The sequence below is a fragment of the Euleptes europaea genome, chromosome 10 (genome assembly GCF_029931775.1).
Source record: "Euleptes europaea isolate rEulEur1 chromosome 10, rEulEur1.hap1, whole genome shotgun sequence".
Classification (NCBI taxonomy): domain Eukaryota; kingdom Metazoa; phylum Chordata; class Lepidosauria; order Squamata; family Sphaerodactylidae; genus Euleptes; species Euleptes europaea.
The window spans coordinates 63,470,106-63,497,939 of NC_079321.1; the positions used below are offsets into that span (position 1 = coordinate 63,470,106).

Consider the following 27,834-nt stretch of genomic DNA (forward strand, 5'->3'; position numbering starts at 1 on the left):
CTTTGAACAATAATCATATTTTGATTTTTGATTATGTAATTCAGTCTCTTCCAGGTTTCAAAGCTCCAAAATACATGGAAAAATATTTACAAACTGATGATGCAAAAAACGAAAGAATTTTGCAGATGCCAAACTTTGGAAATACTGATACCAGTTTTTCAAGCTGGTTGCAGTCTGGCCAATACGAACCTAACATCTCCCCTGGTTTCTTAGATATGGAGGTACTTTTAATGTAGTCAGCATCTAGTTTTAGACACGCGACTGCATGATTTGCATGTTTGGCATGTTGAATTGATTGTAACTTGATTTGAGTTTTCCCCTCTTCACATCTGTGAAATACATATATTTTTAAGTTGGAGCTAAGTATAACTAAACGTTGAAAGGAAATTTTGAGTTTTCTTCACAAGACACTAGTATAAATAGTTGTCCGACATGATAATACAAGCATTCAGGGCCAGTGATACCAAATGACATTGTTCAGAAATAGTTCAAGACAGAAGGAAATAACTTCCTTAGTCAACTAGTAATTAAACTGAGGAATTCGCTGCCAGCAGAGGTAGTGATGGCCACAGGCACAGATAACTTGAAAAAGGGGGTTAGACAGATTCATGGAGGAGAGGTCCATCAATGGCTACTAGCCATGGTGAGTGAAGGGTGTGCCAACAAACCTCTCTATACCAGGTCTGGAAGGCAGCATCAAAGGGAAGGTCTTGGGCTCTGTTGTTTGGCCCTCTGGGACAACTGGTTGGCCACTGTATGCTGGAGTAGATAGACCACAGATCTGATCCAGCAGGCTCTATTTATATTCTTAATCCCAATGTAATTTTTATTGTTTAAATGTATATTCTAATTACATATATCTTCCTTTGGAATATTCTCTGGTGTTATGCAAAATGTGTTGCATAAAAATGATGTTTTTTCTTATCTTTTCCTTCTTTCAGTCAAATGGTCTCGATAATTTGGAATGCAAATATTTTATTTACGTATTTCTATCCCCCTTTTTATCTGCACTGTGACCTCAGAGCAGTTCTCTCTGTCTGTCTCTCTCACACACACACATATGGGGACTTATGGGGGAATCCCATCCCCTTTCATTCACAAGGCCACCCACTTTCTGGTTCCTACTCTTCCTCTGCTCACCCACCTGTACTGATGGTGGTGGCTCCTTCTCCTTTTTCTCTTCCACCCACCCGGGCTTCCTGTAGCACTCCCAGCTCTCACGGTGACAGGGAAGGCAGCTGTGGTTCCTGTTCTTTCTCCCCCTGTAAGCCTGTTCCTTAGGAAACTATGGCCAGTTGTGTGGTACCAGTTGCACGGTGCTGGCTGAGCCAGGCCCAGTTGTACAGTGAGGAACCCCCAAGGACTTGTGGGGGCACCTCATTTCCCGTGTTCCCCTCCCCATACTCTTTCTCTCGTCCTGGCAACCCACATAACCTTATCTTTCCATGCTTCTTTCTCTCCTTCCTGCCCACCCACCAATCTAACTTTTATTTGCCCCCCATCTTAATCTACTTTTATTATTTATTTACTTCATTTTACCCTTTCATCCCAGTGGGGACCCAAAGCAGCTTACATCATTCTTCTCTCCCCTGTTTTATCCTCACAACAACCCTGTGAAACATGTTAGTTTGAGAAGATGTGACTGGCCTAAGGTCACCTTATGAGCTTATGAGAATGGGGTTTCTAACCTTGGTCTCCTAGATCGTAGTCTGAAACTAGGTACTACACCACATTGGCTTTTGTGGGGTGGCTGCTATTAAACAATAGCAAGCTGCCAGTCCTTGGTAAGCAAGTCATGCAAGTCATGTGGTAGCAAGTAATCTGTGATTGCTGCTAGGCCAGCCCTGATGAGTCTTCCCTCAAAGAAGGGAGTTTTCTTGAGTTTATAGAAAAACTTGTCTGTTCATGGCTCCAGTCTCTGGATTTAAGTATCTACAGATTCGGCCATGTTGAGAATTAGATATATTGATATAATTTAGACAGATAACCAAAAACCTGTATAGTACACCTCCAACTCTTGGGCTGACCCTAAAAGCACTGGGCAAGCTCACTGAGAGTCACAGGCTGTGAGCCCTAGGCTAAGAGCCAAGGGCCAAGAGTCCTCTGGCTCCCATCAAAACTCCAGGTTTAAATACCTATGTTCACTTATTTTAGAGCTCTACGTGCATGCAGATACTTCTGAATGTCCAAATCAGTGCAAAACTGGAAGGGCAAGTTTCAAGAAACAGTGCCACAAAATATAAAATATTGTGCTAGTATTTCTGTCAGACCCTCATTTTGACCATGCTGTTCATGCTGATCCCAATTATCTTGAAGTCTGTTTAGGATTGCCAGTGGGTACAGCCTGGCAGCCAGTGGGAATTGGGCACCAGAGACATGTGGGGGAAAACCAAGAAGTGGTGTCATGCCTCTCTAGAAATTGGCAGAAACTATTGTAAAACCATAGCGGTGGTAAAACTATACTGTTTCCAGTGATTTCTAGAGAGGCGTTAACATCAGTTCTGGGTTTTCCCTGGAAGTGATGTCACAGCATTGATGCCACAGTGACTTTTTTGTTGCTTGGAGCAGCGGCAGAAGAAAAATAAACAACAAAAAAGTCGCTGTGGCAAGCAGCAGGAGGAAGATTAGGTTGCAAGCCAGAAGTCTCCTGCTATAGAGGGAGACCTGGAAACCCTGAGTCTGCTGCTTGGACTGCAACAGTCAGTTGTCATTTCTTAAGAGTTTTTTTGTAATGAGCCAGCATACCCTTTTTACTTGAAAACTCCTCTGAAATCATTGTAAGAGTTCATAAGTATTCCTGAAGGTGTTAAGATATTTTTTCGCTGTCATCGCTGCTGTCTTATGATGACCCCATAGGGTTTTCAGGGCAACAGATGTTCAGAGGTGGTTTGCCATTGCCTGCCTCTGTGAAGCAACCCTGGACTTCCATGGTGGTCTCTCATCCAAGTACTAACCAAGGCCAACTCTGTTTAGCTTCCAAGAGCTGACAAGATTGGGCTAGGCTGGGCTATCCAGATTAAGTTTTTGTTTGTTTTTTGCTGTTAAATTGCTTCTGAGTTATGGTGATGCCATAGGGTTTTCAGGGCAAGAAATGTACAGAGGTGGTTTGCCATTGCCTGCCCCTGCATAGCAACTCTAGTATTCCTTGGTTGTTTCCATCCAAATATGAACTAGGGCTGACCCTGCTTAGCTTTCAAGATCTGATTACTAGATAGATACTTTGTAAATGTATATAAAAATGTAGTAAATATATATAGAGATAATTAGTTTGGAAAGGATTCTGGATTGACAGAGCAGATACATCAAATCAAGTTCCAGTTGGTAATCATATGAATTAAAAGCACTGTTTTTGAGAGCTACTAATCTGAAAGGAAGGGCTTTTAATATTTTAATAGCCTGATTTGTTTAATAGTTTGGTTTGCATATTTGCTTATTTGAAAGAGCTAAGCTAACAGGAACGCTTTGAGAAAATTTCATTGCACGATTGTATAACTAAAACTGCATGTTCTTTTAAAATCCCTGCTCCTCTATGATGATGATGATGATGATGAATCATGATTAAAATACTGGAAATTCTTGTGTGTATGAAAACTGGGTGTTTCCTGTATGTCCTGAGTGAGACAGAAGATTACTTGTGTTCAGGATGTGACCCGTACATATATCCTCTGGAAACCAAGCTTAGAATTTAAATGAACAACGTGAAATGAAATAAAAAGAGTGAAAAAATTAATAATAATAATCATAATAATTATTTTTAAAAGTGGCATTGCAGTCCTTTTAGAATGCTCTTCTTTAAACAAAAAGAAAAATCAATTCACAACTTAGTTGCATATCTTTATTTAATTTAGTGGTGATTTTAAAAAGTCTTGGTGGTACAGGAGGAGAAGATGGCTGCTGCCATGGAAATGGTGCAGAGAAAACCCAAACTTCCCCACCCACATGACAGCCCATCCAGGCTTTGCTGAGATTTTTCCAAAACCTTCACAACAAAGCAGGTTTGGGTAACATCAGAGAAAAGCCAGTGAAAACTCAGGAGGTACATGAACACACCATGGTACTGTGGGGAAGCCGAGGAGGGGGAAATCTACTTCCCAACAGCATTGGGAATAAATAACCCAGGTTGAAAAAGTCAATAAGAATATGCCTCGCTGATTAATTTCTTGTTGTTTGTTCTCCTTACTCAGGCATTTTCAGGGAAGAACCAAGTTAAAATTAATCCCAGACCAGGGAAGGTAGGGTTTTTAAAAATAATAATAATAATAAATACTTATTTTTAATAGTGTGTTCATCATTAGATTAAAACAGTTTGAATTTGTTTTCCCTTAAAATACAGATTGTGATATACAATAAATCAGACCCTTCTGAGAACGTTGTGGAAGTCTTTCATGATATGCCAGATTGTACGTCTTGGGTGCTGTCACCTGTGATTTTCATTAAAGTCATCAGAGGATGGTAAGAATAAAGATAGTTAAACCATATTGTTTTGTCCTGCTGGTTGGCTTCGAAATTCAGTCACACCACTTATACTTAATCATACTTTGTTTGCTCCTTCAGTAGATATTTTTTCTAAATTCTGTTTGGCTCCATGCCTATTTTCTGGCTTAGCTGTGCTTGAGCTAGTTTACTTTGTGTGTTAAGGCATGTTTTAAACTGTTGCAGCAAGTATATTTTCTTTCCCTAGTTCATGTGGAACCTTCACTGTTAACTTGACTCATACTTTCTTATTTTCATACTTTGATCTTGTTCTAAAGGGTTTTCCTGTCACCTGAAGTCACTTCTAGTTTCATTCTGCATATTTCTGCCAAATGTTTACTGGTTCTTCACTTTGAAAAGGCAAAGAGGAAAGATAGATTACTCTTAGTGAACCCTATGCATCTTTTTTTAATCTCCTGAAACATTGATTGAAAGCTTCAGACTATTTATGTTGTTTTGGTTGGCAGAATCCTGCAGCTACCTGTGCTTGCTAAATCCAAAGACATACTAGATCACACTAGACAAGATGGTGGGAGATCTCCACGATGAAATCTTCCCAGGGTTTTAGAAGTAAATTGCTGCAGCATGTGACTACATTTTGGTCAGAGGTTGGGGCTATGTGGTGAGGGAAGAAGGGATATCATTCTTTTACTCATGCAGAGTTTTGTCTATTAAAGGTGGCACACACCATAAACTATTATTAGCTCTCAGTGGGTAGCCGTGTTAGTCTGTCTGCAGTAGTAGAAAAGAGCAAGAGTCCAGTAGCACCTTAAAGACTAACAAAAATATTTTCTGGCAGGTTATGAGGTTTCGTGAGCCACAGCTCACTTCTTCAGATACAGCTAGAATGGTGAATCCATCTGTTATTAAGTAGAGGAGAGTGAATTCAGACAAGCATTAGTATGTAAATGTTAACAGTATGTAAATGTGAATAGCAGGCGTGATGGGATTAGGTGTGGTATACAGAAGAGTCTATGATGTCCAGGGGAGAGATGGGTGTGGAGAAATCAGCATTGGGCATGAGCCATGAATGCAAGGTCTTTATTCAGCCCAGGTAAATGCATTGACTTTAGTTTGAATATCAACTGTAATTCAGCAGTTTCTCTTTCCAATCTCCCTTTAAAATTCCTTTGTAAGAGAACTGCTACTCTTAAATCTGCAACAGAATGTCCTGGAAGGTTGAAATGTTCACCCACTGGTTTTTGAATATTGTGGTTTCTGATGTCAGACTTATGTCCATTTAATATTTGTCTAAGAGACTGACCTGTTTGTCCAATGTAGATTGTGGAAGGGCATTGCTGGCATGTGATGGCATAAATCACATTAGAAGATGAGCAGGAGTATGAACCTGAGATAGTATGGCTGACATTGGTGGGTCCAGAGATGATGTTACTAGAAAAGTGATGGCGAACCTTTTAGAGACCGAGTGCCCAAACTGCAACCCAAAACCTGCTTATTTATCGCTGAGTGCCAATGCAGCAATTTAACCTGAATACTGAGGTTTTAGTTTAGAAAAAACAACTCATATGTTAACATCTTTTGCCTTAAAAGAAAAACACAATAACAGAGCTTTCAATGATACAAACAACTTTTTATCGAAAGGCATGCTTTTGAACAATTAATGTGATTTTTGCTGTTGTGTGCATGCTGATAATTTGTCTACCCTTGGCTCATACTTCATAAGTTTGAGAGCAACACATGCAGCATTCAGGTCATCTGTTAGTCTGTTTCTGGTGTCAGATTTGATATAATTCAAAGCTGAAAACAGCTGCTCACAAGCATAAGACGATCCAAACAAAGTGAAGAAAGCAATCCCAAGTGCTTTCATTGACTTAAAATTATTTGGCTGAGAATTCCACACTTTTAAGGAATTCTGAGTGGCAAATCCAAGGCAAAACCTCCCAATCATAAATGGCCAATAACCCCCATGCAGAGTTTTGAGAATCTGGATGGGGAAAATGTGCATCTGAGAGGCAAATCCAAGGAAAAACCTCCCATTCACAAATGGCCAATTACCCCCCATGCAGAGTTTTGAGAATCTGGATGGGGAAAATGCGCGAGGGACCAGCTTGCCCCAGCAATGGGGTGTATTGGGGGGGAAGAGAGAGAGACAACCCCCCCTGAGGAAAGGTCCAGTCGTCCGCAGGCTTGCACGAAAACCCGCAAGGCAAACTTTTGCAACTCGCCCCCCAACGATGCAAAGACACAAACACACACACAAAAGCCTCCCGCGTTGCAGAGGAAGAGGCGCCTTTGCATCGCGCCCCGGGTAAGAGGGGGGGGGCAAGCTCGCGCGCTTCCCACGCCGGCAGCAAAAGCCGTGCAGGTGCAAAGGGCAACAAGTTTGCAAAAGTGGGTTGGGTTGGGGGGGGCTTTCCCACCCCGTTCCTCCGGTCTGGCACCCTGGCTCCCCTCCGCCGCCTGCAGCGAAATGCAAACCCTGGGCGAGACGCTCTTTGCAAAAAAACATAACCAAGCCACGCACCCTTCCAAGCCGGCGCCGGGGGGCGAGGAGGTGGAAATCAGCTCCGGAGCAGCTCCCTACTCAGGGGGGCTCCGAGGGGAGGGAAAGGGGGGAGCAATTCCCAACTCGCTGCCGCCGATCACAGCGCAGCCTACCGGGGGGAGAGAAACCCCTCTTCCCCCAAGGGGCCAGGGCCACTCACAGCAGGCAGAGGGCGAAGGCGCCGGCCACGCTCTTGCGCACCAGGAAGCTGCTGTCGCGGCCGCCTGGGCCAGCAGCTCCTCGGCCACCGCCCCACCCAGGCGCCGCCCCAGACCCGCCACCGGCCACTCATGCTCAGCCCCGAGGGCTACCCGGCCGGCCGCACCGCTATGCCTGCCGCCTCGCCCCCGCCTCTGCCCCACAACAAAGTTGGCTGCGTCGCGTCGAGGCCGCGAGGAGGGGCGAAGGAGGGGCAGACGCAACGGCTCCGCGCATGCCCACAGAGAGGGCTCGGTGTGCCGCTTATGGCACGCCGAGCCATAGGTTCACTAACACGGTCCTAGAATCTACATGAGGGCAAAGTTGGCACCTTGGTTTGTTGCAGGCCTTGGTGCCAGAGTCCATGTTCCTGTTAAGTAGTTTATCGTCATGGGTGAGAAGTTGTTTTAGGTTAGCTGGCTGTCTGTAAGCAAGAAAGGGACGCCCCCCCAGTGCTTCAGCGAGGGAAGTGTCACAATCCAGCATTGGTTGTAGGTCCTTAATAATATGTTGGACTGGTTTTAGTTGGGAGCTATAAGTGACAACCAGAGGTGTTCTGTTGTCATTCTCTCTGGGCTTATCTTGTAGTAAGTTGTGCCTGGGTATCATTCTGGCCTTCTCAATCATCTTTCTCACCATATCAGCAGGATATTGTAGTTGCAAAAATGTTTGCTGTAGGTCTCTCAAGTGTGTATCTCTGTCTGAAGGATTGGAGCAGATGCGACTATAGTGTAGGGCTTGGCTATAGACAATGGATTGTCTGATATGGTTGGGGTGGTGGCTGGACGCATGTAGATACGTTTGCCGATCCGTCGGTTTCCGGTACAATGTGGTGCTTGTGTGTCCCTCGTGGATCCGTACTGTGGTGTCTAGGAAGTTGATTTCTTGTTCGGAGTAATTCATAGTTAGATTGATGGTGGGTGGAAGTCATTGAAAGCCTGGTGAAATCTTTTAAGGGCTTCTTTGCCATGAGTCCAGACAAAGAAAATGTCATCAATGAATCTCAAGTAAAGGAGAGGTGCCAGTGGGTATGAGTTCAGAAAATGTTGTTCTAGATCTGCCATGAAAATGTTGGCATATTGTGGAGCCATGCGAGTGCCCATGGCAGTGCCATTGATTTGAAGGTATAAGTCCTTACCAAACCGGAAGTAGTTGTGAGTGAGAACAAACCTGCAGAGTTGTGTAGCCAGATCTGCTGTGTTGTTGTCAGGGATGGTATTTCTAATGGCTTGTAGCCCGTCATCATGGGACATTTACATACTAATGCTTGTCTGAATTCACTCTCCTCTACTTAAAAGACAGATGGATTCACATTCTAGCTGTATCTGAAGAAGTGAGCTGTGGCTCACGAAAGCTCATAACCTGCCAGAAAATATTTTTGTTAGTCTTTAAGGTGCTACTGGACTCTTGCTCTTTTCTACTATTATTAGCTTTGGAAGTGAAGAAGATATTAGCACTTATTCCATCCTTTTTCTAGATTAAGATTGGGAAAGTTTAGTTAATTTGTATAGTCATAAAAATTTGCTCTCCAGTTCAAATGAGTTTAGTATCTATGCAGAAAGGCATGACTGCAGTTGCCTTATCTTATTTAAAAGCTAGAACCTTCACAAAGGATAGATAGAAGTAGTATATATACAATTCTTTGTACCAATAAGTTACATATACAATTTTTAAACCTATTATTAATTTATAAAATCTGTAATCTTTCTGCAAGGTGCTCAATGATATAAAAATTAAGGTTAAAACATCAATAAAATATAAAATTGTATGTTTTAAACTAATACTAGTTGCTGCTGCTGTTGATTCTGGAAGCTTCTTTTTTATACATTTTGAGTTGCTTACCATTATTCAGTACATGGCAGATGGTGGCATATTAGTGTAAAATTGAGCAACTAATATTCTGTTTGGAATTTCAGCATGGAGTTTTAATTGTTTGGTTTGTTCCATCATAATAGGATGTTTCATGTGTTTTGTCCACTATTTTGTTCGCTAGATGCTTTCCATGTCAAACTTCCAAAACCAAAATGAATTTTGCACTCTTCAGATTTTTAAGTTAAACAGATGTTGATTGCAGGTAGATGACTTTGTGCTTCTGCTTGTTATAAATGTATAGGACACACACCTTCATCTTTCGCATGAGCAAAACCTTTGCATACCTTTATCCAATGATCTTCCCACTCCTCTCCAGGCCTGTAGCACATAACCTGTTCATGCTTCAGGGGTAGGCAGTGCAATGAAGGCATGGAGGGAATGGGATAGTTGGATAACTGTGTTAGGCATGGGAGGTTCTCACATTTGGGAGTGCAGAGATGTATTGCAGTGGGTTTGGTAGTGATATCAATGTGCTTAGGAGGAGGTAACTCTGCTGAGGATTGCACTGTGAAATCCTTAGGTAGAACAGCTTTGGAGATCCCATTTATGCATGCATACCTATATGCAGAAGCACACTGGGTATGTCATTGGGGAAGGACTGTGCCCATAATTATTATGAACCTAGTTTAATTTAAAGATTATGGCTGTGCTCTGCACAGGATCTGGCATCCTAGCTGCAATAGTATTTCACTAATAAAACTTTTTTTGCTCTTTGCTTTGCTTCCTCCAAGTTCCTGCTTTACTAAACACACCTCAGTTTGTACTAGCTTTATATCATTGCTCCTTCCTTGATCTTGCTGAGCGTCATCACCTGTTACCATGCCTCTGACAACCTGTATTTGTTGGCTGTCCAAGGTCTGATACAGATTTCGATCTCCTCTGTCTTGGTATTCAGATTTGATTTAAGCTGTATATTTCCAGCACCCGACCTGATTTGACTAGTTCTGACTTCTGGTTCTATATCTTGGAATTATTTTGGGACCTTTGTTTTCTTTTTTTTAATTTCCAGCCTGACTACTTTCTCGATCTCCACTCTGACTTTGATCTCTTGAAACTGCCATCATTCTCCCTTACTGCAAGTCCTGACTAGATCTTATCCTTTAGTGGCTGTTGTCACAGGTGAGGTACATTCATACTCTTTGGGCAAAACTGGGATGCCGGTCACACTTCTGTATCCATTAGTCATATCCTCACTGAGTTTGCTCACTGTGGATTATATGATATGGTTAATGTTGATTCATTAGTGTTATGTGCCATAATGAATACTATTGTAGTTCTGGGTGTTCTTTTTTCTCCACAATATATTATTTTAGAACTGAATGCCCATCCTCTTCTTTCTGTTTGCCGCCAGTAAATGCCCCACATCTCATAACACTGTATCTGAAGGCAAGGAAAGAGAAACAGTTATTAAAGAACATCCTGTTTCTGTATCCCTGTCAGTTGAGATCATCATTGCCGGCCCCACTCTGTATCTGAAGCAAAATTGGTCGCTTCTAGGCATAGGTCATGCTCTGTTTTGGTGCCTCAGTTTTGGAATAACTCCTGCATAGTAACAGGGACTGTTACGTTTTTGGTATTCAGTGAAGACATTTCTTTTTTTATATAGGATTTTCTTAAGGAGATATTTACGATTGCTCTTATTTCACTGATGAAAATGATCGTACATAACTGAATTAATGTGCTACCACTTGTGTGTGTATGTGATTGTGGTGTGTGTGTGTGTGAGAGAGAGAGAGAGAGAATGTGTGTTCATTATCCTTTTTTGTGTGTGCAACCAGTGGCTGGCTTAAAAATAACAGTAACAGTGGAATAAACATCATTACCCTTGGTGAAAGAGCTGGTGAAGAAATCATAAAAACAAATATTTGAAGCAAAAGTTCCTGCTCCTCTTTCAAAATCAGAATGCCCATGTGCCCCAAAACACCTTGGTAAAACTAATAAAACAACAGCCCTGCTAACACCAGGGATATTTTAAAAATATGTCTATGTAACTTTTTTTTCATTCACTGATGCAGCCTTAATTTAAGATGGGCAGCATATTAATTTCCCAGGAATTGAAAGTAAACTAATGGGGCAATAAATAGACAGCAGGTTAAACAGGACAGGAACAATTATGGTTTGATGCCATAAATCTGGTATTTTTCCTGAATTATGAATTGCAGTGAATACAACTGCTAAAATAGGAGCTCACCAATTGGTATCTAACTTGAAAAACACAGCAGGGACCCAGTCTGGGCCAGGGCCTTTCTTACTTTCAATTCAGCCAGAAGGGTAGAGATTTCCTCAATAGTAATGGGATCCCATCTTTCCAAATGATCCAAATTTATAATTAGAGAAGGGCCGTCAGGCAAAACACAGTCATCATTAAATACTGCTTCTCCCACTCCATAAGTGTTACTGGACAAGTAGAGGAATAAAATGTCCTCAACTTCTAAAATTTACCAAACACCAAAATTTATGGGAATCCCACACAGTGGAGGCCTGGAGTAATTTCAATCAACAGCACTTCTGAAAAACACTTTTTCTTAACTGGCTATATTTAGTAAGTTGACATTTAGCCTGTAAATAGTCCACTTTCTTTTCTTGAATGATTTGGCCCCCTTCTTGAGTGGTATAGATGGTCATTGCCCAAAAATAGGGAACAAGCATGTGGCATTGCTTTTATATGCTGACGATGCAGTCCTACTTTCACTATCGAAAATTGGACTGAAAAGATTGATAAATCAGTTTCTAACTTATTGTTCTAGAAATAAACTATCCCTAAATTTGTTTCTTTTTTACCAAAGGAAACCAGTTTATTCCTGCTGTACTTAAAAGTGTTTAATTTAAAAATCTGCGCTAGATTACTATATGGTGTGCCAATCTGGATCTCTTCTTTCAATGCACTGCTTGAACGGGTTCAAGCAAAGTTCTTGAGAAAAATTTTAGGGCTTCCAGCCTGCGTATCTAATGCAGCCATATGCTTGGAGTTGAACCAGAGACGTCTAGTAACTAAGGTTGGATGATAACGATTAAATTTTGGCTACGTCTTCATTTTAGATGTGACCCTAATAGCCTTATTTACCTTATGCTCGCTGAGTACCATATTTCTGATTGGCTGGCCCTCATTGATAAGAAAATTTCAGTCATTGGTCTTAATATTAATGATTTGATCCTGCTCTCTGAAAATAGTGCCTTTGCATTGACCAAACAAAGACTTATCGATGTGGAGTTACAAGAACTGAAAAGACTTGCTTCTGGCTGTTGCTCTCCAGTGCTCTGGGGTATTCCTTATGGTCCCTCCTTTCCGGAATACTTTTCCTGTTTGATTGAACCGTCCCTTCGTAGGGCATTTATGTTGTTTCGTTTTAATGTTCATCCTTCTATGGTGTTATATGGGAGATTTGAGAAAATTCCATACACAGAGAGATTGTGTCCTTGTGAGATGAACAAGATTGAGGATAACGAACATGTCCTACTTTACTGCAAATTTTATAAGGATCTTCGTACCATTCACTTAAAGTCTAGTCTGCAATCTCTTGAGGGGTTATCTGATCATTGTAAAATTTGTAAACTTGTAACAAAGATCAGGAATATCATTGAATGGGTAGTGAAATTTCTCTACTATGCTACTAGGAGGAGATTTTCTCTTGACTCCTGATGCTTTTGTAATTGTTTTCTTGATGTTTATGCCAATAAAGGTTGTGTGATGTAAATATCTCAGAAGTGTAGGGTAAGATTTTTTTTTTACGAAAGCTAGATAACAGTTGGGGTTTCCTCCTCTTCAAAACTTTACAGAATCTATCATACCAGGGTGGTCTACTTTTTAGAACTGATCTTGAAATTGTAAAAAAAAAGTTGTAATAATTCAAGTAACTGAGAACATTTTTAAAGAATATTATATAGGTGTCCCAGAAGAATCCTATTCCTTATATCCATCAACTTCAGAATTGTTGAGCCAATTTTGGGGACCATTTCCTGGCTTTAATGCTCCCCTAATCCTCCTACATTATTTGTAGTGGAACAATCTTTTATTTCCAAATTTGACTCCATCTGTAAAGATAAATGGTCACTATCAAAGGGGTTTGCCAATGAAAACAATTTTATACAGCCAGAGATAGAGAATGAAACAAAAAAATAATCATACTACAACCTCTGGCCAAAAGATAAGTAAAAACCCCTGTGTTATCATATCTAGATTCTCCATTTACAACTATTAAAACAAATTTAGCAGCTAAGTGATTCAAAAAAGGGCCACCGGGATTTTGAAGATTGCAGACCCAAGAAAGAAAAAAAATTGATCCAGTGACCAGAATTCCACATCTTGGAAGATCTCCAAAGATACACCAATATGAGTGCTGGGGTGGAGCCAGTGGTCACCCTCTGTGTTGCTCTGTTTGTTGTATTTATCTTATCTACTTTTTCTTTCTTAGTAGTTTTCCCTCTTGGCGGTTTAGTTTTGCTTTTCTTTATCTGTGTGACAGGTGGGAAGCATGCTTTTGCTAAGATTCCTCCTTCCCTTTTTCCCCCATTTGTGGATTTTTTTCCTCTAATTAGAGGGAGGAGATTGTTTAGTTTATGGCTGTCTCTTTTGACCTCTGAGCTAGTTGAATTATTGTCCTGTAGTATTCAAAAATATCTGTGTTGCTGAGTAGTACAGTTGCTTCAAACATTTGTTTTTATGATTTATTCTCCAGAATAACAAGAGGCATGCTATGATTTACTGAGCCTTACAAATATATTGGTTTATTGCACTATATAGATCAAGGACAGTATTGTCAGTTTTAAAAGTAATATTTAACTGTCTTGAGATGAAAGATATAGCAACCAATTTTGTAAAAATGATAAAGCCTGCAGTTTTAATTTGTTTCTTTTGTGTGTAAGGTTGAAGTAAATATTTTAACCAAAAAGAAACTTTCGTATAAGCTAATTGGCATTTAAAAAGTGCAATTCAACATTTCCAATTTGTGCTTCTTTTTGTAGCTGGATTCTATATGAGAAACCAAACTTTGAAGGGCCTTCTATTCCACTGGAGGAAGGAGAGCTAGAGCTTACAAACATTTGGGGTGAACAACCATCTGATGACAAAGATGAATGCAAATCTCCTCAGCCTGCAGTGATTGGTTCGATCAGGCATGTAGTAAAGGCAAGTAAGGACTTGACTGCATTGTTGCTTACTGACGCTCAAACTTGAGTTGCACCACCACTGTTATTTATCTCTTTGATTTTTAAAGTGCTGATGAATTATAAGTGAATCCTGTGTCTCTACAAAGCTGAGGGCTGTGCTGTCCAAATACTTGCAAAGTTTAGGTGGGGTGGGGATGCTTTCTTTCTTGCTGCACTGATGAAGGTTTGGCTTGTCTCCTTTCAGTACTCTTTCATGCATATGATTGCATGTTCCCATGATACTTGAGCAGCTTATCACAGAAAATAGGGGAAATAGGATCTCCTTCTATATAAGTTCCTTTGTTTCATTACTATAATGGTGACAGAGGGTTCTTTGCATATTGCCATCACTGCATAGGTTGGTTGCATGCATTCATTATGCAGAAGTATGGGAAGACACAAGGATGAACCATATATGTCAGCCATTTTGACGGAGACAGGTTTAACTAGTGATTACTAGAACTACTTCTTTTCTTTTGTGGAAGTTTTTTACCATAAGTGGTGTAATGTGAACTATAAGCACAGAAATTTTAAGATGGCAACTATACAAATTCACAATATTTACCAGTTTAATAGATCGTACATACATTGAACTTACTTTTGCTCAGCATTAAAGTATGCTTCAGTCCAGTTGCAGAGCAACATGTATATAAGCAAGTTCCTACACACATCACTTGCCAGAAGAGCCACTGCAGGCATAAACTGCATATAATTTAGATGTGCATCTGAAAGTGTGCTAGAATGAAGATGAGTCCATCCTACACTTCCTTCATTTGAAAGGGATGCAAGAGCTAGTGTGCATTTAAATGCATATCTCAACCCACTACTCAGAAACAAATTAATTGAATCAGTGTGACAGACGTCCCAGAATTTCAAAGCAACATTAAATACATGAGGAAAAACTTAGAATGTGCCTATTGTTTTCACATGTGTACAGAACAGACATACTATCTTTAACCTGATATACTGAGAGGGTACTGCTATGCACATTAAGATACACATTTTCAACCAAATTGAATTCATTGGGTTGTAAGAAATAGTGTGAGTTTACTATAGATGTATTAGGCAAGGAGAAATGCCACATGGCTTCTGGGTTTTTAAAAAGAAGGTTGTGTTGCGCCAAATAGACTAATGCTTGGTTATATGGAAAAAAATACTGGAGGCCTGGAATGAGGCATGCTTACACATGCTTACATTAAGAAAGTTAAGGTCCTTTGAATAAGTCTCTAAATCTCTGGAAAGAGAATTGTGTATATTGGCTACAAAGCTAAGATTAGTTTTAAAGAAACTATGGTGGTGGAAAGTGTCATCAAGTCTCAACAGACATACCGTATGTCGACCCCATGGAGTTTTCAAGGCAAGAAACATTCAGGCCATTGCCTGCCTCGGCATAGAGACTTTCTTGGTGGTCTCTCATCCAAATGCTAACCAGGGTTGATTCAGCTTAGCTTCTGAGATCTAACAAGATTGAGTTAGCGAGGGTCATCCAGGTCAGGGCAGGGAAACCATAGTCAATAGGATATAGATGGGACTATAGAGATTGTCATAGTTTAGGAACACATGCTTTGCATGCAAATTACCCCAGTTTTGGCCCCTGGTGTGTGTGTGTGTAAAGTGCCGTCAAGTTGCAGCCGACTTATGGCGACCCTTTTTGGGGGGGTTTCATGGCAAGAGACTAACAGAGGTGCACAGCAAACCTGGTATTCCTTGGTGGTCTCCCATCCAAATACTAACCAGGGCTGACACTGCTTAGCTTCTGAGATCTGACTAGATCAGGCTAGCCTGAGCCATCCAGGTCAGGGCAGCCCCTGGTATATATAGTCCTAAATCTAATCCCATTTAGTTTCAACTGGTAAAATATCTTAACTAATAGACCTGTTATTGAAGTGAGCAGATATCAATTAAGACCGACAAGAGTAGGCCAGATAGACCATTATTCTTACTCAGCATAAACTCCTTCTCATTCTGAAACAGTGTTGAGATTTACCTTTTCTTTATGTTTTTTTCAGGATTATCGATTATGCCGAATTGACCTATTTACAGAACCAGGAGGATTAGGTATGGTAAAGTCATACTTTGACGACACTGAAGAAACAAGAATAATTGGTGCTATAGAGAAGACTCGTTCTATGCAAGTGTATTGGGGCATGTAAGTACACGAATAGGTAAACGCAAAACAGTAGTTTGTCAAATGTTCAGGTTCCGAAATAGATATGCTTATACATAAGATTTTACTTCAGTGAATGACATTCACTATGAGTGATGTTCATTTAAAACGCAATTAATATGTCATTCCTTGATCTATCAGATTAAGTTTAATATACAAGTACTTCATATATAGCAATTAAAGTTTGACAGACATTGGGATGGATTCTGCAATCCTTCAATGGAAAGTGCTGACAGTTGTGGATCTTTATTGGGTTCCCCTGCCTCATGTTTCTTTTGACCCCGTTTGTTATTTTCTATTTGTTATTTTTAACTTCTGCTTTAAACAATTATTTAATGTTTAGAAGTTTAAACATTTTAAAACTGCTGCTGTTTTATTGCTTTAGTGTTGGTTTTAATCAGTTATCCAAGAGTTTTATTTAACTGGTTTTAATATTTTCTGTACTCTTATCTTATGGTTGAAAGATAGAAGATAGTTGATTAGAAGAAGAATGTGCCTTGAAATTATTAAACACTGATTTTTGTAGGATAATGGGACAGGCTAGGATAATGGGACTTTGCAAACATACTTCAGATAAACCACAAATACATGTTCTGGCTTTGTAGTAACTTGATGTAGTAACTATATTCCTATAGTACATCTCTGCCTTGAAGGCAATAACTAAATAGAGCTCAATGATCAAATAGTATGTCCTTTTGTTTGTCGAGTGGGTGAGAATTCCAAGAGAATGTATGGCTACAGGCAGGAGGATAAAGCAAAATTACATAGGAAAAGGGAGATAAGTCATTATTAGGGAAAGGGATCAAAGAGTTCATTTACTTGGATTCAGATAGTTACAGAGTAGAATTAATAACAGTTCTCATTACTTTTGTGTGGAGGAATGCTTTTAAAACAACACTGAACCAATCAAAAGGAATAGAAGTTGTTGCCAATTTACCCAAAAGCAACTGGCCAGTATTGTTTGAATTTCTCATTTCTGTTTTAAGTCCCTGTGGGTTCCACTTTTGAGGAAAAAGCAAGATAAGAGTATTTTAGAGAATAAATAATATCAATAATTAATGGAGTCAAGAGTGTATTTATTCAATTAAACTAGTTAACAGGATGGTGTCTTTACACACTATAACTGATGAAACTGTTGGTATGACTGGTGATGTGTTGTGAAAAAAGATGACATACAGTATTATTAATCTGTCAACACATCTGGAGCGGAAGATTGGTGACATAATAACTTCACTCCACCTATTTTCTTAAAATGTCTTCATTGGGTTTGTAATTAATGCTGCCTTTTACTAATGGTGATTAGTAACATTATGCAAGTAACAGTGGGCAGAGGACAAACCTTGGCTTTATATGAATGCATATGCTACTTACTGTTAATGCCTGAAATATGGTGAATGTTTACTATTTACCTAAATAGAATTGCCTGCATTCACTGGTGATACCTGCTATGTATACACTCAGGTAATAGGACCTAATAACATCAGCTATACTATCTTGGGCTCATCCACTGGCTTGTTCTCCAATATGATATTTATCAGCAGAACCCTTCTGCTCTCTACATAGGTTTGTTTTTTGTTTCTTCGAACCCTCCTAAATAAAATGAATGCAAAATGAGGATTCGCTCATAGTGTATGAACAAATGGGACCATGAAAGCTTATACTGAAATGAAGGGTTGTTGGTATTTGCAACGCTTCTAGAATTGCTGGCATCATACTTCCGTGTAAACTCCTTGTCTTCCATTTGTAGATGGCTACTTTATGAAGAACCTGGTTTCCAGGGAATCCCTTTGATGTTGGAACCTGGAGAATATCCTGATTTATCCTTCTGGGAAAAGAAAGAAGCATATGTTAGGTCTATGAGGCCCTTGAAAATGGTAACAGTGCAATCCCTGGCTATGGCTGGGAAAGGGCGGGATATAAATCTAATAAATAAATAAGATATGAAAAATATATATTGAGGATTGCAATAGTGATATAATTGCTGTAACTTAATGATGAACTACTATAAAACCCTTGCAATGCATCCCTAAGCAGAGTTGCATCCTTCTAAGCCAAGTGACATCAATAGAACTAGAAGGGTATAACTCTGCTTAGGGTCACACTGGTAAAGGCTTAAAATAACCAAACACAATTTATAAAGTCGTGAGTGTTTTCAAACATATATTGGGGTGGAATCAACCATACTTGAAGCAAAAAAGTTATCAAAAAAACCCCCAAAAAACATACCTGTATCTCCAGATACTATGTATGGGTGTGAAACCTGGACAGTGAAGAAAGCTGATAGGAAGAAAATAGATTCCTTTGAAATGTGGTGTTGGAGGAGAGCGTTACGGATTCCGTGGACTGCCCAAAAAAACAAATCAGTGGGTTATAGATCAAATCAAGCCTGAACTGACCCTAGAAGCTAAAATGACTAAACTGAGGCTATCGTATTTTGGTCATGTCATGAGACGACAAGAGTCACTGGAAAAGACAGTCATGCTAGGAAAAGTTGAGGGCAGCAAGAAAAGAGGAAGACCCAACAAGAGATGGATTGAGTCAATAAAGGAAGCCACAGCCTTCAGTTTGCAAGATCTGAGCAAGGCTGTCAAAGATAGGACATTTTGGAGGACTTTCATTCATAGGGTCGCCATGAGTCGGAAGCGACTTGACGGCACTTAACACGCACACACATCTCCAAATAATCTTGAATACATATGTATAAAAAAAAATAAAAAAGGAACTTTTACTGTTCCTATAGAAGCCAGTGGAAACAGAACTGATGCTATTCCCGGAACTAAAAATACTGTAGTTATCCCTGCTGACAGTACTCCTTTAACTGAGTTATAAGAACCTATTAGGGTTTTGGATTGATTCCAAAGAAACTTGGAACCTCATGTTGATGGACTGGTTAGGTTCTTCCTCTCTCTCAGAGCTGCCCGTGGGAGCTGATGGCATGTTGGTGAGGGAGACCCTTTAAAACAGCAGTTAGGTCAGTTGGGAGCGAGTCTGGCTGAGAGAAACTAGAAAGAAGAGCCGCTTAAAGCTGTCTGGAAAGGGTCAATTTGTAACAAAGCGTCCAAATGCTGGAACAGGGAAATAGTTCAAAAGTTCAATTAAAAAGGAAACTTTGTAACCTCTACCTGATCTACCCCAATGTCACGTTCAAACGGGAAATAAAAATTAACGCCCTATTTGTTTAACCCTGTGAGCTGTCATAGGGAAAGAAACACGCACAACCTAAAATCTTGGCCTAAATATAAATATGTCTCTTAAGCTATGGATAAATGGAGGCAGCATGTGAATGAAACGGTGTTTGAGTCCCCAATTCCAAGTAGATCTGTGCAGTGCCTGAGTGAGGGATGATTATTAAAGGGAACTGGGTTAACCTGTCTGGGGGTGTTTCTGTCAGAGGACCTGGTATGTGACATGGTCATGGCTCTCTATATATTTTAAAAGAGGCAAGATAGGTGGTGAAGCGTGACCGCCCAACCTACCAGGAACCCTGAACCTGTGGAAGAGAGGTTGAAGAGGGTGGTAGGAACTCAGCATGTGAGAGGGAGGTTGTCACTCTTGTTCTAGGAGACAATCTTGTACAGAAAGATAGTTTTGAGCAAAAACCGCAGATCCCTTTGGTTCCTATAAAATCAAATCCCTGTGTGCTCAATAGTCAATCAGAAGCACTTATTGGAATTGAAACACTTCAATGACTAAATTATAGGGGCAGTACAAATCTTTATGCCCTGACCTGGATGGCCCAGGCTAGCCTGATCTCGTCAGATCTCAGAAGCTAAGCAGGGTCAGCCCTGGTTAGTATTTGGATGGGAGACCACCAAGGAATACCAGGGTTGCTATGCAGAGGAAAGCACTGGCAAGCCACCTCTTGCCAGGAAAACCCCCAAAAGGGGTCGCCATAAGTTGGCTGCGACTTGACTGCACTTTACACACACACACAAACAAATCTTTATATTTCATAGAAAATTTCTGAATGGTGTTCAAAGAATGGAAATCTGGAATTCCTTGATATTATTCGTAAGGTTGACATAATTCTTTTTGCAAGAAACTTGTCTTTTAGATGACTGGGTAGTTTTAAATTTTGCTACAAATTGAATACCAGCTCATCAAAGTAATAAAAACAGTCGACCTTCAGCAGGTTTAGCGCTTTTGGTTTCCTTAAACATTAGAGCAGAACTTACTTTATTAAATTATTTTCCTGCCTTTGATATGGCAGCTTATATAAGACTTGTATCTAATACTTTTTTGATAACTAATGTCCAGTTAGACAAAGCATCCTTTAAGGAGCCATCCTCCAACTGAAGTGGACCTTATTTGTTTATTTATTTGTTCATTTGTTTGAATAATTCATTCATTCATTTATACACTGCCATTCTCCCCAGTGGGGGAACCAAAGAGGCTTAAATTATTCTCTTCTGTTCCATTTTATCCTCACAACAACCCTGTGAGGTAGGTTAGGCTGAGAGAGTATGACTGGCCCAAGGTCATCCAGCGAACTCCCATGACATGAGTGGAGATTAGAACTTGGGTCTCCCCCCACCCACCCGGTCCAATACTCTTAACCACTACACCACACTGGCTTCCAGCGGAAGAGCTACTTAAGTTGTAGGGAGGCTTCTTAGGCTGGAGGAGGGCTTCAAACTTTGCTCAGTGAAGTGGCACGATAGGGGAAGGATCCACTCCAATGTAGTTTTAATTCTTGTATTTAATATTCTGGTGAAATTCTGCCTCCGCTGAATTGAAAACAAGCATTTTAATTTTTATTCAACAGCTTCCTAATTTTTAGTTTTGGACTACTGGAAGTGTTTAGAATAGTAACTTTTGAATCATGCTAGTAGCTTGCTTAACAAAAATGAAGTTAAACAGGAGTAATCTTTCAATAATCTTTTCCCTCCTAATTTTTGTAGGGTGGACGTAAGGTTGAACATCCAGAAAACCCAAAGGTAAAACTGTAATAATTTTCTTTTAATCAGTATGCAGCACGATAAATGTGACCTGAATCTATACGTTATAATGCTGTCCTATAGTTTCTCACTGCATGATGAACATTTTCCATGATACTGACAATCCTGGCTGTTAAACATATATTTTAGCTCTTAATATTTGATACGTGCATCCCACCAACCATCTCTCCCCAGCATCAGATGGCTGCTTATTGTTTGTTTATTTATACTAAATATTGATGTCCTAGTTAAAAATTACGATAAAGGACTTTTCTGGAGATAAGACAATTGAACTAAGGTGAACTAGGATGAGTCCTTAAATATGTGCTGAAAAGTATGCTTAAAGTTTCATATTCATTTCAAGGTTTACAGAACACGACTTTGCTGCCAAGTAATACACTCAAAGTCATCGTGGTAACCTGGTAGTCTCTGGCTTAAATTTCACCTCACCCACGAACTCACCAGTAGCTCAGTTATACAAATTAGCTTTGGGCAGCTTCCCCCGTGCTGTTGTTTTTGCTCACTCCAAACCCCTGCTGGACTTCCTGTTTTGTGGCAAATCAGAGTTTCCCATTGCATTCAGCTCAGACACTGTGGTTCATGCTTATCTCACTAATCAGATTTGGAAACCACAGCTTGATTATTGTTTCCAGTTCTGGTGGGAGAAAACAAAGCGAAAACCATAGTTTTTCTTTAAAAGGGAATGAATCAGCGCATGTGAGGGGGAAGCTGCATGAGCTAGAGCAGGGGCATCAAAGATACGGCCCCTGGGCTGCACCGAGCCTCTTGAGCATGGTTATCCGGCCCACGAGGCAGCTACCCCCCAGTCTGGGCTGCAGACTTTGCATGGGGGCCGGCAAGATGAGCTGCCCACAGGGCCTCTCTTCTTCTGCCCTCACCCCCAGAGTCTCTCTGCTCGGCAATGCAAACCCCCTCCCCTGGGAAAGGCTCTGGGTTACCTTGGTCTGGTGGGTCAGCCTCAGTCTGCCCTGAGAGCCGAGGGTGGGCTGCAAACTGGCCGGAGAGTGTCCAGATCCCCCTCGCGATCTTTTCATGGCTTGTTGTGTCGGGTGGAAAGAGGGGGATTTTGGAAAGTCTTCACTTCCCTCCCCTCTCCCCGCGGAATTGCCCGGCCACCGTGCAGCGTCTTCCCCTGCAGATGCGCAAAAACCAAGGCAGCAGGGGCTTCTCTCCAGGTACCAGCAGGGCTCTCCAGCCTAGGAGAGCCGAACCAGGCTGTGAGGTTGCTCTGCCTCCTAACGACTTGGTGTCTCTCTTGCTGACACTGTCTGGTGTCATTTTGCCTGGCTCTTATAGAAAGGGGTGCATTGCTTTTGGTTTTTGCCTTCCAATGCTGCAGCTTCCTGCAAACTCTTAGACAATAAGATATTTTATTGTGTTCTATCTATCTACTGTATTTCTGGAGTGTGCCATCCCTGAGATGTGCTGTTCCTTGCACACTTTTGTTCACTCTGTTGACCACAGACCTAGAGCACCCCCTCCATTGTCTCTCTGTGAAAAATTCCATCCCCTGCTCTAGGTCAGGGGTACTGGAGGCTTCTCCCAGTGGCTGTTATTCCACTCTGAGAATGCTTCTACCCCTCCAGTCCTGATCTAGGCTGGCAAACCTGCTGCAGGCTTGCCAGTCGAGGCAGCCCCCCCCCCTCCCCAGACCTGATCTTAATTTTTAAAAATTAAGTAAAGAATAATATCATTAATTGGCTTCACCTGTGTCTTGTATAAAGTTTGTATCCCTGGTATCTGGCATTAAATGTTATGGTACACATGGCCTGGCCCAACAAAGTGACATTTATCGGGCCCTCATAACAAATGTTTGACACCCCTGAGCTGGAGGCTTGCTGGTATAATGTTCCTGTTGAATCACTGGAATTTCATAGATATTTCTGTTCTCAAAATCAGTCCCCAGTATGCAGTCTGATAATTCTTTCATCTTATGGGCCTGTTGTAAGTAACTGAGATAATACATGTGAACACTATATACATTTATATAAAGCAGTATTATTGCTATTATCTCTGCTTTGCTCAAGGTGATCATTTATGAGAAGCCTTTCTTTGAAGGAAATCACATAGAACTTGATACAGAGTTAGCAGCTCTTCCCAAGGAAGGAAATCAAGAAGAAGGGTCACAGATGAATAAATTGCTGCTCAAATCTGTGGGATCCATGAAAGTGACAGGAGGCATGTAAGTATTAGAAAAAATATTGGAATTCCTACTGAGAGCTATTGTGCTGTGATAACTACAAGACAGCACTGTGGATCAGGAGGTCAACTGGGTTAATCACACAAGTGGCATGTACCTTGCCATGAAGAGTCATAACTGATCCCCAGTCACTGTTGATGAAGTTCAAACAAGGGATTTGAGCAAAAGAGATGCATCATAAGTCTTACATTGCAGTGAACATCATGCTGCATACAGTGCCACTAATTTCCATAATGTGTGGGGCAGCCATTGTATTTCTGCAGTATAGACGTTTGTGATGAAGACATGACATAAAGAAATGTGGAAACATTTTATGAAAAGCTTTAATATTGGTTCAGTTCACGTGGTTTTGCTGGTGTTAGAGGATCAGGACTTAAAATCATAAGGCTTTTTCTTCTCCTATCTTTGCATGATGCAATCCTTTTCTCTTCCTGGTTTGAGCAAGTGCAAACTGATTCCTTGCCCTGAGTTAAGCAGAGGTGATAGGGAGCAAGAGCAAGTAATAGTTTTTTTGTTTAGACATAACAGCAGCTGTGAAGGAATGGACTCTCAAGCCATATTCCCTTGGGTCATGAGAGGTTGGGAAACTCCCACGGCTGTCCAAAGGCTCAGCTATGCCACTTCTTTCCCCTACTCTCAGGGAGTGCCTAACTTCGCACTGGGTTCTAACTGCTGCCACTGAAAAATCTGAGTCTTCTGCTTGACAGAGTTGCACGTCTAGCACTTTGTGCCTTGTTTCTGCATCTCCTGCTTTGCTTGTACTAGCTAGCATGGGGATGATCACACACACTGTTGCAATGCTGAGCTATTGTGCTCAAGGGCTGGTGAACTCACATGCTGCCGCCCTTTTACCATTCTTTGGATAGCAAGACCAAATAGGTGTGGTGTATTTATGGAGATCAGGCTTAGAGCATTCAAAATATGTTCAACAAACAAAAATAAAGAGTGCATGTGGTCTAAATATCAGGCTAAATAAGGATACAAAGAAAAGGTGAAAACGTGGAATCCTCTAAACTCTAAGCTCTATGATTATCTTAAATGGTGTTTAATTGGAATAGACTAGTAAATCTTGGCCCTGACTTGGATGGCCTAGGTTAGCCTGATCTCGTTAGATCTTAGAAACTAAACAGGATCAACCCTGGTTAGAACTAACAATTTGTTAATACTTGGATGGTAGACCACCAAGGAAGTCCAGGGTTGCTATGCAAAGGCAGGCCATGGCAAAACCACCTTTGGTAGTTTGTTGAAAACCCTCTGGGGTCGCCATAAGTTGGCTGCAACTTGAAGACACTTTCCACCACCAGTATTTAAAAGTCCATCATTATTAAGTTCTCAGAATTAGAACATCCGCCAATTGTATCTCACCATGTGGACAAGGTAGAGTCCCTAAATAAAGGTTTAGTCCTTCATATCTTGTGCCCATCCAAGGAAGATGAGCAAGGAGAGCATGAGATCTTCTTCCTCATGTCCTGAGAATTTGTAATCTCCCCTTGGGAGTCTGTCCCCTTCTGAGTTTGTTCTGTGTCGAGAGGAAGAAATTACTCTCTAGCCTTTTGGCTCATCTCCTGTAGTTTTCCTTTTGCCAGTCTTTTACTAGCCTTGTAGCGTCTGGAGCATGTGTAGATTGTAGCCCCACAATAAAATATTGAGGTAGATTCTAGATTGGAGGGCATTTCTCCACAGCAGCTATGGTTTGGTTCGGAACAAGAGAGAGGACATTGCAGTGTAAGAGGGGAGAAGTAAAAAGGAAGACGTGCAGAAGCCTGAGCCTCACTTGTGTAATGCCAATCCATGGTTTGGCTTTATGTCTGAGCCACTGTTTTGATATTGCGTCGACAATATAAATGCTATATTGTAGGGTGATGCCTATTGGTAAGCCTACCTCATTTCATGTAGTTTGATTTTGAAATATGTGTGATTTCAGTGTGTATGTGTTAGAGAGACTAATTTTAATTTATTGTTGTTTCTGATCTAGTTCCCATAGATAAAGGGAACACAGCTCAAACTGTTACATGGACCATAATGGCTGTTGATAGTAGCCCGAGTGGAATGGGTCAGCCCTGCAATCCTAGCCATAATCTTCCCACCTAGCTGTGAGCAAGTATGCAGGGAAATTATGGAAGAATGTTAGGCACCTAAATCTCAACCCTAATAAACCAAACAGGAAATACACTTCCCTTTTTTATTCACTGGGATTTACATTTGAATGAACAAGATCAGGATTGGTCTGCAGAGGGTTGCAGATCTCCCTTCATGGACCACATCGTTTTGCTCTGTTTCTGCATGTTTTCCCCTCAAGAAAGTATGTTTAAGATTTCAATCTTAAGGCAGCAGTCGTACACATACTTATCTAACTGACTGATGGTACTGTGGCTTTTGCCTGTGAAATAACAAGATTGAGCTTAAAGTTTAACAAGTAGAAAGAGAGCACACTGTTCCTGTGAGCTAAAGCTTCTGTTTCTCACTTGGGGATCTGCACTGAGGAGGCCTCTTCCTGATGTGCTTGCATAGTCACTCAAGCACTCCTTTTCTCCCTTCATTCTTATCATGAGGAACAGAGAGAGAAGAAGTCACATAGGGGGGATTGAGCCCACCCAGCAGTGCTAGAGGAGCAACTCAGGATGGGTGGGGACAGCCTCAGCACATACACACACACACACGCAAATCGCCATCCTCAGCATTCAGAAGATCCAAACCAACAGAGGCAAGGACAGCGTTCTTTCTGGGTTTCATGCTGCTGCTGAAATCTGAGCTGAGGTGTTACAGTTGCTGTAACATCTCAACCAGCCACAGTGCTTAAATCTCCCCAGTTGAAATAATTGATCATGTCCCTTATTGCAATAACAGCAACAAAAAATTAAAATAAAGATAAAAAATGGAAATTACAATGTTATCATGAAAGCGCAAATGAAATAAGTTTACAAGTTCTGTCACATTTTCTTTATCATGCAGTTTTTAAATTATTTTAATTATATTTGTTTTTTAATTATTTTAATTCATTTTAGCTGGGTTGCTTATGAGAAGCCAGGGTTTACAGGCCATCAGTATTTGCTGGAAGAAGGAGAGTACTGGGAATGGATGGACTGGGGTGGTTATGACGAACAGGTGCAATCGCTACGGCCTGTTCTAGGGGTAAGTGTAGGAAAAAAATTAAATACCACTTCCTGTATTTTCCTTCTACCTTTTTTGTTTTGCTGTTGTATCCCACCCTCGTGTTTTGCTTGAAGACACACAATATTTGCAGAGGCAAAGGAGAAGATGGGCTGGCCAAAAAGGAAGACATTCCCCCCCTTTTATTACCCTCTTGCTGCATCCCCATATCATAGTCCTTTAACCCAGGCTAGCTAAGACCTGCACATGGAAGCAGTCTTTGTGCTCAAACTACTTTTTAGTCAAGAGCAGTCTTTGTGCTCAAACTACTTTTTAGTCAAGAGCAGTGGTTGTACACCCAAATGCATATCCCAGTATAGATGCTGTCTATCCATACTACATTGGTATCCAAGGAATTCAGCTGTGCCTCCTATAACTATTGGGATGTGTAACTCAGTGTGCATTCTGTTAGACGTGGTGAAATATAGACCTTACATGTGTTTGTATGTGCATTTGGATTCACATCCAATTTATCCTGCAGTCTTTCAAACTGCAAGCAGGCATGTGCCATTGCTGTTGAGGGAATCTTATAGTGGGGAGTGTTGGGCTTGGAAAGCACAGTGAGTGCTTTCTCTCTTCCATGTGGTCTTGCAAATAGGCTTTCCCCATCTCTGTTTAAATAATCATTTAAGGATGTCAACTTGGCCTTAGAATTTGTTAAAGGATCAGAATTAAAGGATCCTTAAAATTCAGAGTTAAAGGATCCTTTGGAGGTGGTGTGGGGGAGGCACTGGTCTTTGGAAGCACATCTCCTGCAATATAAATCACCTCCCTTTAAATTATTATGGGAACAGCCCACAGGTGGGGACGGGAGTGAGGGAGGAGGGCTCATAACTGCATACTTCTCTATGCTTCCAAATTTTTCTATCTTAGGCAATCACACAAATGCCATCACTAGGTCCCTGCTAATTAACTGTGTGTGTGTGAGAGAGAGAGGGAGAGCGAGAGAGAGAGAGAATGTGTGTATCTATGTGTGTGTTGAAGTCTAGCAACTTTTTTAAAAGTAGGATTTATTTGCATACCTGGTAGTAGAGGTCCCCTTCAGCTCTGCTGTTTCGTTTTGGCACAGAGGGCAGGCACCCTCTTTACTAATATAGGGGTGAAGATCTTACTAGATTCCAGGCAAAGACATTTTGTGTTTACTGTGTCTTGATTGTTTTCTGTT

The 27,834-nt window shown here is 40.9% G+C and overlaps 1 protein-coding gene across 1 annotated transcript in view; it reads left to right on the forward strand.

Moving 5' to 3' along the window:
- Positions 1-27,834, forward strand: part of CRYBG1 (crystallin beta-gamma domain containing 1) — a 78,728-nt gene that overhangs the window by 37,057 nt on the left and 13,837 nt on the right. The window contains exons 4-12 of the mRNA XM_056856677.1: positions 45-221; positions 4,185-4,232; positions 4,334-4,452; positions 14,012-14,174; positions 16,204-16,343; positions 18,109-18,235; positions 21,263-21,298; positions 23,347-23,501; positions 26,525-26,651. Coding sequence (XP_056712655.1) covers positions 45-221; positions 4,185-4,232; positions 4,334-4,452; positions 14,012-14,174; positions 16,204-16,343; positions 18,109-18,235; positions 21,263-21,298; positions 23,347-23,501; positions 26,525-26,651 — 1,092 coding nt within the window. The remainder of the gene's footprint in view (positions 1-44; positions 222-4,184; positions 4,233-4,333; positions 4,453-14,011; positions 14,175-16,203; positions 16,344-18,108; positions 18,236-21,262; positions 21,299-23,346; positions 23,502-26,524; positions 26,652-27,834) is intronic.